The 13873-nt window shown below is 35.7% G+C and overlaps 1 protein-coding gene across 1 annotated transcript; it reads right to left on the bottom strand.

Annotated features, from left to right (window-relative positions):
• Positions 1-2640: 2640 nt before the first annotated feature.
• Positions 2641-4160, bottom strand: EV154DRAFT_478800 (uncharacterized protein; the record flags this gene model as incomplete). The annotated part of the gene is made up of 4 exons (XM_051598206.1): positions 2641-3026; positions 3383-3494; position 3685; positions 4138-4160. The coding sequence occupies 4 exons, from the start codon at positions 4158-4160 to the stop codon at positions 2641-2643; spliced, it is 522 nt and encodes a 173-aa protein (XP_051460423.1).
• Positions 4161-13873: the final 9713 nt, after the last annotated feature.

Here is a 13873-nt window from a genome sequence, read left to right as displayed (position 1 = left end):
GTTAGATAAAGGGTGTTGTAAGCGTATGTACCACTGTGTGTGATTATCTGCATATAATAATAACTTGAACAACCACATTAGATCACATGATATATAATAATCTATCTCTACACAAAATCAAACAACACCATCATATATCATACAACATCATATTGGACTACATAAGACCATGTAGTATAGTAACATAAAATGTCCAATGAGAACATATAATATCACAATCAACTAATCTATACAGAAGGAGTCATCTACAACAATGCTATACATTAACATGATCTAGACACATATTATTATGAGCTATTAATAAAGCTAAATATTATGATACAATTTAGGCATTAGTTAGAATACTTAAGAATACATTATCAATATAAGCGGTAACTAGTTGTTTGCAAATAACTAGTTCCTATTGAAAAATACTACACAGACTTTAGGACTATAGTGCGTGAAGCAGTGGAAAGCCTGACTACGTATTTATTGGGCTTGAAATTTACCAATACCGCTGTTTATGACTTTGTGGTTAATGAGTAAATGATTTATAGACATTGGACCCAAATAAGAAGTTCACCAGAAAGTATCGCCACAGAATCCAAATGGATAAACAATTTCACGCCAACAGAAATATCTTATCGAAGCAATTGTATTTTCCTTCGACGAGTCTGCTTTTCATGTCAATATGAGCCGCAGCATGGCTTGGCCTACAAAAAGGGACTAGAGATATTGTTGTTCAGACTAAGACAAAAGCTAAAACTACAACAATTTTATGAGCAACTTATTTGCAAGGCATTGTCAACATTAAGATGAGAGTGGACGATTAAGAGAACCCCAAGAAAGAAAAGTTACAGGGGAGTCAAAGGCAAAGATAACAGTAAAAACTGTCCTTGGACATTACTTTAATTTCATTTCTGCTACTCCAGATGTGTTGGACCGTCATGAACAAAAACATAACTCACGGTCCAAATAGACACACTATTATGACATGCGGTTGGTATACCTTGATAGTCTACTTGGATATTAATCAGTAAGTACAATTGTGCCTGTTAGATTTTGATGGATGGACGCCGTATATCTGGTGACATTAGCATCCCATTCACAACTATTTTAAACGACTTGGGCAAGGCGAGTTAAAGACTTAAGCAGCGGTACCAACAGCTTTATTAATGAGGCAAATATTGCGTAGATGCCTGCTTTGATTGTGCAACAATTTTGACAGGGTCAACACTGGTTTCAACATCCAAAAATGACTATCCTTTTTTCACAAACCTTTTTATTCTTATTAACTACCAAACTTACTTCCTTGAATCCTTCGAAATTAACCCTTTATTCGTTGGCATTGCCGGTGCCCTGTTCCTTCTAGCTGCCTGCTTATAAAACAAGTGGTTATGATTTTTTTTAACAATGTACACGAATCTTTTATGTTGATGCATACCATAAAGTGGGCAATCTTCTTGTTGAGTTTGTCTATTCTTTGACGATTATATGTGGACCGGGATAAAGTGGAGACACGAGCTTTACTGTCGTTTTGATCTTTGATTGAGGCATCGAAACGCTTTCGGCTTTTAAAGTGGTTACTGTCAGGGTCTTTCAACTTTACATTGAAATTCTTTAGTCGTTCAAAATGTTCGGCGTCACGACTTTTCATCAAATCATTAAAACGCTTTTGTCTTTCGAAATGATAGTTGTAACTAGTGATCCTGAGCTCGACACCTTGTGGGTTTTTTCTCAAGCATTGGTCGCATTTACACAGATGAAAAATCATTTTTTTATAAAAAAAAAGTAATAAATTGATCAATAAGATAAGAGAATTTTAACTTCACGCGACCAAGATTAAAAATCCACAGGGTTTTCGGGTTTTGCATTTGTAGCACAAACAAGAAGATATCTTTCACTAAAGTGATTTATCACAGATATATTTTTTAGGTTTAGAAGAATCACCAAAGCAAATACAGACTGATTTTACAAGTTTGGTATCACTCTCATTCTTGATGCTTTACTTTATCTTCATTTTTAGCCTCGCAATAATCGAAGTGCATAAAAAAAATTGTACTGGGATAACATAGCTGGGCCCGTAAAAATATTCAGAATCCAATAGATATGCGATCCAGAGGCTGTAATTGATTTTATAACCAATTGAATGGCAATCCAGAGGCTGTAACCAAATAATTATAATAATGCTTCAATCAGGACGATAACTATGAGGTTACGATCCAACTGGTGATATGTAATTATACGCAGACGAATATTGTCTGCTGACATAAGCTCGAACAATAAAATGATAAGGATATACTGTACTTATAAAAAAAAAAAAAAAAAAAAAAAAAAATGTAAAGGAGCTTGTACCTTTTTTCCTAGTCAGACAGTTACATATGGTCTGTTTTCATCTTTCGATAATTAATGGATTTACTTTAATACCTTGTTTGTGACCTGTTTAATACAAGAGTTAATTTTAATTAATCAATAATGAAAATGTTGTTAGATTCAATCTTTCTTCCTTACTTTCGCCACTTTATTTCAAGATGAAACGGAAAGCCCAGAAGTGGATGATAAAAGAAGTATGTATATACTGTTTTTTATACACTTGTCAAGTACTGACCATATATTTACTACTATTAACAGATGTAAGCAGCAAACCCAAGACCTTTACTTTTAGAATATAGCCACGGGGAAAGTAGCAGTACTGAAGGTACAAAACATTACTAATTTCGATACAGAAATTTGACTTCTTCCTCCAGTAGACATCAAGATCATTTCCGATTTTGGTATAAGCTTGTCTTGGTTTTTCTCACCTACAACATTATTAGCGAAATTGTTATCAAACGAAAGTTGACCAGCATTAGGGATGATCTTCAGTTGATAAGAAAAGAAATAATTTCGTAATCTACTCTTATTATCGTTGAAGGGAACTTCAAAGTTTGAAACAGCAGTTTCCAGTAGTTCAGATATTCTAGTATTATCACTAGTGCTAGACGTGAACGAAGCTATATTGCTATTTAAGCAATAGAATTCTAAGGGAACATCTCCGTCTGAAGAGCCTATATGTAATAGATATGTAAATACATTGTCGTATGCAAGTGGTATAAAAAGAAATGGTCTTCATACCAAACAAAGCAAAAAAATAAATCCAATATGATCCAAAAAATTTCTGAAAGTCTCTCTAGAAAAAGTCTACCAACAGGCGCTGCAACCGTAATCAAAGCTAAACCCGAACAAAAGATAAAAAGCAATCAGTTTGATACTTTTAAGGAAGCAGATATTCCAGCATCTGGTTTGTGGGTCCAGCAAGAATCAAATCAACTCACAGTTTATAAAAACCTCCGCTTTAATTCCATGCTCATTTGAAGAAAGAATTTACCTCATATCAGTTAATGACTTATTCGCATATTTATACGTAGGAGATCACTAGTAAAACAGATCATCTCTCCATCAGGAAATTCAGTCAATCCCAGCTGCTCTGCTTCCAATTTTTTGAATATTTGAACTTGATTATTGCTTGGATCCTTCTAAAATTTGGAATATTAAACGTTATTAAATTTAACATTTCAATAAAAAAATGCAAAACTTAGAACATTAGTTTTTTTCATACCGTGTTTTTGATAGGAAAACTGCAATTTGTTCCTGGTCAAAACAACCTCAAGCCTACGCTTAAGCTTATAAATGCAGTGCTTATAGGCTGTGTCCTCAGCTTAATACACTATCAATTAGTGAGAGGTGTCACATGTTGACTTTTATTTATAGTGGTGCACGCTTAATCACTTCTTATACCATATATTCCAAAAATAAAAAGCCAAATCAATATTATCCACGTTTAATATGTCAACAAGATAAATGCGTTTTCAGTGAATAAATGATACATGTTTAGTAATAACAATACAAATAGTCATTAGGCAAAAAGAAAAAAAAAAGTCCTAAAAGGACGACACAAGTAGTATCGCATCTTCTCTTCTTCATCTGAAGATTTTCTAAACGTGGCTGAGTGTTAACTGAGTCTTTCTCATGAATAGCTTCCTGGGTCAGGAAAGTTTCCACAGTACTTCCAGTGTTCTACAAAACTAGCCAAGGCTGTATACTATCTCTCATAAATTGGTGGCCAGAAGAGAACGTCTTCTGATATAATTTCAATAAAATGCTAAGCAGCAGTCTTACCAACGATTGCTTCCTGTCCACATTTTTTGAATGTTGTTGTAAATACTCTTCTTATGAAGGAGGCGGTACTTGGAAAAGAATTAGTCAGACGGATAATTATATCTGATGGCTCAGAAGAGACAGCAAGCATGTAAAGATAATGTTTTTAAACCACCCAGGCCTTTATCAAAAGAAAAACAAAGTGATTTATATCTAAAAATCCAACGTCAGCCTAGCATTACACTCCAACCAACTTTTATAAACATTACATAATAGGAGCATTTTCAAGTTATCTCACATAATTTACAAAGTCTCCAGGCACACTTGGATCAGATCGTCAACGACCCCGTATATCTATCATCTGATGTAATCCTCCTCAATGAAACATGGACATTACCAACAGATAATTTTGAAATTCCCGGTTTTAAATTGGTTTCGGCTGTTGATTGTATAGATGATGTACGTAAGCCCATAGGCAGTTGCTGTTATGTCTCTAGCTCGATATTAGGAGATCATACTTTTTCAACAAGGCTTTTTAACAGTAATAACTCCTCCTCCTCCTCCGTAATTGTGTCAACTGTCACATTTAATCCTACTCTCTACTGCAGCATTTATGCGTCTCCAGATCCTTGCCAAAACCCTGACCTACAGCTGGAAGCATTAGAATTTATAATTCAACATCAATACATACTTGTAATTGCTGGTGATTTCAATTTAGACTTCAGCCAAGATTCGCCGAAAAAAAAAAAAAATGCAATTGTTTCATTTTTTAATCACCATGGAATCAAAAGTTCCCTCCCTCCCTCAGTCAAGTCAACTGAATACTTTTATTGATAATATTTTTACGAATCAAGATACATTTGATTCTGGGAGATATATCTCATTTACAAGCTATCACGAACCTTTGTGGTTGTTAACTTATAATAAATATGATATTGCAACTCTTATAAGCTAAGCCCTCGTTTCTGATGTGTCCTCCGGGAACCACGTATCTTTACCGGAGGGCCCGTTCAATACGCCTTTAAAAAATGAGATCAGTGACCCGAAAGGGAGCCCCATTTTTTTTTTTTTTTTTTTTTTATGTGATCGACTTCAAATTTGACACTTGATAAAAATTCAATGGATAACATACAACAATCTCCTTATCACTCACACTGAAATTTTTTTGATAAATCCTCTAGTTTCCGTGTATTTTCACTAGCTGTACGTCTGCTTCGTACTTTTTTTTTTTCGCATGTGGTTGAATGTCCGCACGCATCACCATATGATCTTTTTACTGGGAAGCATACATACTCATCAAACACATTTACTGGCGATGATCCACAAATAAAGTTGCACCATACAGTTGCAGCTTCACTGGATAAAGTAGCCAATTCTTTCTGACTGCTACAAACCCAAAACTATTCTATTTATCAAATGCAATGCGGTATTTTTGCTAGGCGATTAAGCGAATTGATATAGATAGAAGGTTTGATTTAAGGCAATCTAACCCGCATCTAGCATCTTTCGCGTATGCCTCTGAAGTGTAAATATACGGACTCTCACTTTTGTACGGATGTAATGATATAAAACATATAAAAATGTAAATGACAGTAGCTGGTTATAGATATGATTGCTTTTTATTTTGTTTCTTGTTTTATTTGCTTATTTAGGACTAACCTTTTCAAAGATGTCCCAGTGGTCCAACCTAATAAAAAATAATCAGTCAAAACATGTTGTACTTAATACCGAATAAATAACTTACTCTGGGGTCACATATACATATGTTAAAAGGAATTTGAATAAGTTGACGGGAGGCTAAAATTGAAAATTAGAATATTGCGTATAGATTGTTATTAGATTACTTACAGGCACAAGTGGGGGAATAGCCATGGGTTCCTTGAGGCTTAAGTACACTTCCAACACATGCAACATTATCTGTAATATAATAATTAAAAAAACCAAAATCATCATTAAAAAGACACTATATACTTACCTCAGCATCCGAAGGCATACCAGCCGACTTGGGAGTGTAGCGAAAGCCAGCCAACTTGTTGCTTTTGGATAAATCTATATTTTGGGAACCCGATCAGAAAAACATAATCCTTCCTTTACTGCGAACCTTTTAATTCAGCTTACCCAAGATACGGTTTTTAACATAAAGCATACTTTCTTCGTCAGTGTGACCTTGCAACGCCAGAAAATCCACGATTTCTGAAACTGTAAAATCAGCATTGTCCTAAAATATAAATGTTAATATGTCAAACTCTCTCAATCCATGACATTATTCTTACGTTAAACCCAGGGATCACCAAGGAGAGGGCAATGGTAACAGAAGGTGATTTTACCAGACTTTGGTTCTTTTTAGCAAGAATAACATCAAAGTGTTCAATGGCTTTTGCCAAGGGCGAGAATATTTTTTCATACAAGACCTTCAAAAAAAAAGAGTTGATTAAAATGTCTCCAAATGATTTATACAATCACACTTACGAGAAGAAGTCTGTCGTAGAAGAGGCTGGAGCAGCGATCGTTAAATTTAGCCCAATTTTTCTTGAATTCGAGAATCTAAGTATTGTATTGTTAATACATTATTGATCTACTCCAGTATCTATTCATTCTTGTGTTTACCTGTTCGATTCTAAAGTCGGTAACTACTTCTTCTGTTCTGTTCATATACCACATAATGCGCTGTCTATGGGCAGATGGTCGAAGAGGGGGCTTAATGCATGGTACAAACGTTAGCTTGGGTACTGCAATGTTAATTGTACCGTTGTGAGCTACTAAATTGGATAAAGAAGAAAAGACTCTCTGTGGTGAGATCTCGAAAGAAGAGTTGAATCCTGTATTAAAGATGCTGGTAAGGCTTGGCGTACAAGAGGTTGTGAGACCGGGAACAGAAGTACTGGAAGCAGGAATACTGGGGGCGGCTGAAATGGGACTAATGATTTTCTCCCTGATAAATTTTAAGAAATCGGCAAAGATATGGTTTGATTGTTGTCCCTTTGGAGCGGGTGTGGGCGTATTGGGTACAACAGGTTGTTTTCCCAGTAAGAATTCTATACGAAAATGAATATTTTAGTCTTTTTAATAAAGATATGTCTAATCATTCAACGTATATTACCATGTACTACTAAGTGTACTGTTTTAAAAAAGTTTTTCGAGAGAGGTCCTGGTCCTGAGGCAGTAATGTTTAATAAAAAAAAAGTTACTTTCTCAATGTTTCAACTTACTGAAAAAATAAACGCCATAAGGAACCTTAACCTTAGCAAAGTATGGGTTAATTGTTCCTTTGTAAATTGACCAAATATTGTGAATGCATAAAATAGAAAGCAATATTTCTGAATGGGCTTTGATTAGAACCACACTCAGGTAATTCAATTATTCTTACTCTTACCTAAACATTGAATAAACATCGCGTCAAAGATGTATGTGAAAGACCAAATGTTAAAAGAGAAAATAAAATAATTGAGTATCACCATGGCCAGTAATACTGCACCATTAGTTTGCACAATACAAGCGTTATAGGACGTGTAAGGCATAACGAGTTATATATATATAAAAGAAAAAGAAAAAGAAAAATTTCAAAGCGTGTTTATTCTATTTTTTTTTTAAAAAAAAAACGTTTACTGTTCATTTTTGCAGTGTGTGTGTAACGAGTACGTTCTGCATGGTCACACAAGAGTTACTTTGCTAAAATGTGTATCTCATTCTGTAAATATCAATTTTTTTTTATAATTAATCTATTTATAGCTAACAGGGCATACATGGACTTATTTTCTTCAAAAGGCGGAATCTTTAATGTTCCGGTAACTGTCGATACAAGTGTCAGCTGCCTACCTCGAAATTAAGATTCATCAGGCATAATTCACGTTAGTTTAGCAAGAAAACTTATCTTCACCAAGGATTATATCAAATGTAACGTTAGTCCTGCAAAAGTTTGGGAAGCTGCTACCTATCTCCAAACCATGCCTTTGTATGTTGAGTATGATGTCCAGCTTGCATAGGAACAACAATGGACGGTAACAAATGTGACACTTGATGTTTACGATGAAACTCATGATGAACCTGCCAATATGAGCAATGCCAGTACAGACACTGTCGATGAGTATACGGAATAAACCAGGAACAACAGTGATACGGATGTCATTGACAGTAATAACGATGAAACTGACACAATCAATAATACCAGTGATGCAAAGGATTGTGATGAGGCTGACAATGAACCCTTGAATGCTGGAACATCCGAATCAATGTTAATCAGTGATAATTATATTACCATTAGAATCGCTCCCGGTAAAGGTAGAATCCCGATGTCAATTCTTAAAGACAAGGATAGTGATTTCCTGTCATTTCCAAAAGTATATTACGGTCAAAAGCTTGAAGGATAGGAATCTATTTCCTATAGTTCCTTGACCAAATCTGTTACCCCAAGATTTGATAGAAGAGCTGCCATGTGTCCTGACTTGGTCCTGTACATGGATCGAAAAGTCCTGCTCAATGAGTTCTAATATCAATACCATTTTGAGAAAACGAGGCAATGCTGCAAGTGATGGTGTCGCTTTTACAGCTAAGGATGTTTCCAACGAAGATTATGTCACAAGGCTTTTAAACCGGGATCAAGCATTCAAGACATTTTCAGGAGTTCCTTCATCTTTTGAGTATTGGAAAAATCAGAAGAAAAATTTTATGGCTATGATCAGACAGTTTAATGTTCCGACATTGTTTGTAACTGTTTCTGCAGCAGAGACCAAATGGAATGAGCTTCTTTGTCCTTTGAAAAAGTTGTAGATGATGATATTATGACGGAAGAGCAAGCTGAAGAACTAACGTATGAAGAAAAGGCACGGCTATTACAATCTGATCCAATCACGGCTGCGAGATATTTTGACCATCGGTTTAGGGAATTGAAAAGAACATGGCTGGATAAAGAAGGGCCTTTTGCTGGCTTTATGATCAATGAGCACTTTTTCAGGGTCGAGTTTCAACACAAAGGTAAAAATTATTTTGACGATTGGGGGTATTTATTTACAGACTTTCTAAATAGGCTCCCCACATGTACACATGTTAATATGGTTGAAGGATGCACCCGTATACGAAGACTAAGCTTGGAGTAGTGAAGATGAAGTTGTGTCGATTAAAGAAAATATCTGTACGTAATCACAAAAAAATACGTTTTTTTGTTTTTTGACCAAAAGAAACGGAAATGTCTAGACCTCCGTATTTTTTTCAAACATATTTTTTTTATACCACTTACAGGAATTCTGGCCAGAAGACCAGCAGACCAGTATGATTGCACCTATTTACAGTTCAATCCCAGCTATTCACGGTTCGTGAGTTCCAACAATTCAAGAACTCTGCCTAGGAGGTCGCCCTCCTATAGCAAAGGCTAGCTGCAGCCGCAATATCACGGAGTTCTAGAAATTTCCAAAGAAACATGACGCCATAAGTAGACGCGTATAAGCTTTTAGCCAATTTTTTTTTTCTTATTTTCTTCACCACCCCAATCTTATTGATGATCAGGTCGACATGGAAAACTTAGTCAAAAGGCTCGCTACAACTCGTGTGTCGGATAGACTTTGCGATTTCAAGTCACTGTTCGCGTCCGTAACACTTTTGTAGGACCTGCTATACTTTTCACACACACATGTCTTTGAGATTCTTTGAGAACCATTTTCTCACAATGGGTACTCAAATCGTGGATGCAAATCCTCGTTTTGGGGTGTGAAAATGGTGGTAATTGCCAACCACCCTAACCTTACTGATGATCAGGTCGACATGGAAAATTTAGTCAAAAGGCTCGCTACAACTCGTGTGTCGGATAGACTTTGCGATTTCAAGTCACTGTTCGCGTCCGTAACACTTTTGTAGGACCTGCTATACTTTTCACACACACATGTCTTTGAGATTCTTTGGGGAACATTTTCTCACAGTGGGTGCTCAAATCGTGGATGTAAATCCTCGTTTTGGGGTGTGAAAATGGTGGTAATTACCAAACACCCTAACCTAACCTTACTGATGATCAGGTCGACATGGAAAATTTAGTCAAAAGGCTCGCTACAACTCGTGTGTCGGATAGACTTTGCGATTTCAAGTCACTGTTCGCGTCCGTAACACTTTTGTAGGACCTGCTATACTTTTCACACACACATGTCTTTGGGATTCTTTGGGAAGGCTGTTTGCCATTTTCTTACAGTGGGTGCTCAAGTCGTGGGTGCAAATCTTCGTTTTTGAGGCTGAAAATGGTTTATAAGTTTAGAACCCTGTGCTCGCTACTCACGTATATGTGTCTGAAGTAACCACCCCAACCTTACTCACTGATGATCAGGTCGACATGGAAAAATTTAGTCAAAAGGCTCGCTACAACTCGTGTGTCGGATAGACTTTGCGATTTCAAGTCACTGTTCGCGTCCGTAACACTTTTGTAGGACCTGCTATACTTTTCATCCACATGTCTTTAGGATTCTTTGGGTATAGTTTGCTTTATCTGCGCTATACAAACTCAATGCGAGTCACTGTTTTAGTTCGATCTAGCTGTTCTTTGCCATTTTGTTACAGTGGGTGCTCAAATCGTGGGTGCAAATCTTCGTTTTTGAGGTTGAAAATGGTTGGCTACATAGGTGGTAGGAGATTTGGGTCCCCTACGCCGCCAAATCAGGTTTTCGTCCTGTAGGGGATGGATCTAAGAGACTTTCTTTTAGTGAACGAAGAATTTGGCAAACCTTTTATTTGAACTATGGTGATCAATGCTGTATTAAAATTAGCGCACACACATTTATTTATGAACACAATAAAAAATACTATAATAGTATTTAACTTTATTACATGATCGTCTTCCTCACAACTAAAGCCAAAATGTACTCTAATTTACCCTTTCGAAGCGTGAAAAGTTTTCGTGAATTGTATGACTTTTTAAAAACAGCGTTACACAAAGAGTTGTAAGGATTTTTGACTAAATAAATCTTTGCCTTTACCAGACTGTATATCATTAAACAAAAAGAAAATGCCATTTTCATGTATTATTGATTAAAAATAACCTTCAGAAAAAAGAAACAGGCTGATGATTTCAATCAAAGTCTAACCTGCGGCATGGCAATACAACCTGATTCCAAACCAGCTGGAAGAGGATAGCTTATTCAGACGAGTTGCGATTCGCTTTGCATAACAACGATGGGAGTTTTTTGATCAATTAGAAAGAAAAGGGAAAGACTCAGCGAAAAATTCGTCCGTTCTATTAACATTAAATTTGGCAAAAGTTCGATAATGGTTTGGGGATGTTTTTATGCGGGAGGATTGGACCTTTGGTAACAATTCTAGATGATACATCCAATGTTTATCGAACTTCCTTTTTTGACTCAAAAAGCTATTGCAGAATTATAACCATGACTATAATCCAAGAATATTTAGTTATTGAAAGTAGATTTGCTGACACTATGATCACTTGCAGCAAAAAAGTGGGACGGAACAGCTCACCATGATGAGAAATCCAAAAGTTCAGATAGTACGTGGACATGGTCTTATTAAAACAAGACAAACCCACAAACACACCAGCACTTGTAGAAGAAAACGAGGGGGTAACACCATAGTATGTAGATTTAATATTCCATTTCCTCCTATGCGCCAAACAGTAATTATGGAACCTTTGGAAGAGAGTAAGTATACAGTAGATGATCTTAAAAATTTGCGCCTTCTAAACTCTCGTATTTCGGCCTATTTAAACGATAACTCAAAAACGTCATCCGAATCCGAAATGACAATGCAAAATTTTCTAGATGTAGTGAAAGCACCTTCCTACGAAAAATATCTTTTAGCTTTGAGAGTCTATTTGAAAATCAACAAAATCTACATTCGAAGGGTACCAAATGAAATCATGGTCAACAACTATAACAGAAAAATCTTGAGCATGTTTAGATCCAACATGAACATTCAGTTTATTCTCGATCCATATGCTTGTTGTACTTACGTATTGGAGTATATAAATAAGGCAAACCGTGAGATGAGTGAATCAACGGAACAAATATATATCAGAGAAAAGGAAAAGCCAAATGCAACCTCTTTTGATACTCTTGTCGTATTTGACGCCTAATTCCACGAATACAATTACTCTTATCTTGTCACTCAATTATAATACATATAACCTATGTATTATAAGTACCATATTGCGAATACATTTCTATTGGCACGACACAGTACCAGCTCCCTCATATGTCAAACTGAGATCAGATCTCATAATCGTTCCTGGATTGATCGAATAGCTGCCGAATCTTCTAGTTTCTCATAAATTTATTTTAGTAATCCAATCAAGGACCCTGTCATTGAATGGATAAACTATAATGCTCTAGAAGTGCCGGATATGGGTCAACTAGCTCCTTGTATATAACAATAAGCTATGTTTCATATGTAACTGATTTCTAAATCTAATTCTACCATTTCCCAGTTTGCGGGTAAATAGTCAATTCGATCTGCTCAGGAAAAATCTTGAAGTAATAATTGAATATAAAAAGGACCTCTATTTTTATCATGAGAAACTCTCGAAGTTATAATAAAGGATTATAGAGTCTCATTTCTTTACTTGCTTTATTTTCCCAATTACTTTTCCCTTTTTATTTCTCAATTATCACAACTCTAAGACCATTAGCTTCCACGTACTATAAGTCAAGCGAAGTATCTGCTCAAGAAACAGCATACAATTTACTTGGTATAAGAATAGTTGAGGCGAGCACCGTTACTGTCTTCGTTCCCACTTCAAGGCCTGAAAAATGAACGAATATCTTGAAAGGAAAAGACGAATTGATCAAACTTCCCCCTGATTCTACTGATTGTTTTGTACATGGATTGATTGAACACTATGTTCATAGACCAGACTCATTACAATCAATTAATTTGGCTCAATTTTCTGCCTATTTCGATATAAGTCTTAAAGACCCAACCAAAAAACGTCAACGCAATGAAAATAATGATGATGATGGAGAGATGAATACTCCGTCTGTTCTTTTAACAGCACCTACCAAAATTTATCTATGTCCAGCAGATAGTCATATTAGAACACATATTTTTTTTTAAAAAAAAATACTTTGGCAATCATCTTTATCAGAGGTATATAGTTAATGCAACGGAGAGGCAGTAGTAAATCGTATCCCTCCCTTTTTTTTTTCCTGGTGGCCATGTTTATTATTAAAACGATTGGTATTTGACAACACTGAATGTTCTGTCAGTCTTTAATACGAGATTGCTAGCCAGTCGAAATGATGCTGTCTGGGCTCATAATTCCAAGAAAAAATGTCTTTATCCAGCAGCTTAATACATAATTGTATTTTACCACACTTAATAACAATGCATCCACTTAGCTGAATCCCACGCAAATTGATTTCGAGAAAGCGCGATTTGATTTTTGTTGGACTGATGCGAACTGGCCAATTAAATTTGCGCAAATTGATATTTTTTTACAAATATGTAAAATTATTTGAAATCGCGCAAATTGGTACCGTTACGCACTGTATAAACTACAGTTTCTTTCTGAATGGTAACGAACCCAATTTTTTTTTTGTTTTTTGTTTTTTTTTTAAATATAGATGATGTGGCAAATGAGATCATTTTGAAAAAAAAAATGACGAAGCATGTTGTATTGAGGCCACACTCATAATAATTGACATTGGCGTCATTTTTTAACAAAAGTCGAATGTTGCGATCAACCAAAGGGGGGATCCAACCTATTTAAAACCAGCTCATTTTATGATCCGTGTGTGTGTGTGTGCGTGCACGTTCTTTTTTTTTTTTTTGG

Source organism: Mucor mucedo (genome assembly GCF_025094135.1).
Source record: "Mucor mucedo strain NRRL 3635 chromosome Unknown EV154scaffold_20, whole genome shotgun sequence".
Lineage (NCBI taxonomy): Eukaryota > Fungi > Mucoromycota > Mucoromycetes > Mucorales > Mucoraceae > Mucor > Mucor mucedo.
The sequence above is the reverse complement of the archived record's forward strand: the minus strand, read 5'-3'. Positions and strand labels throughout refer to the sequence as shown.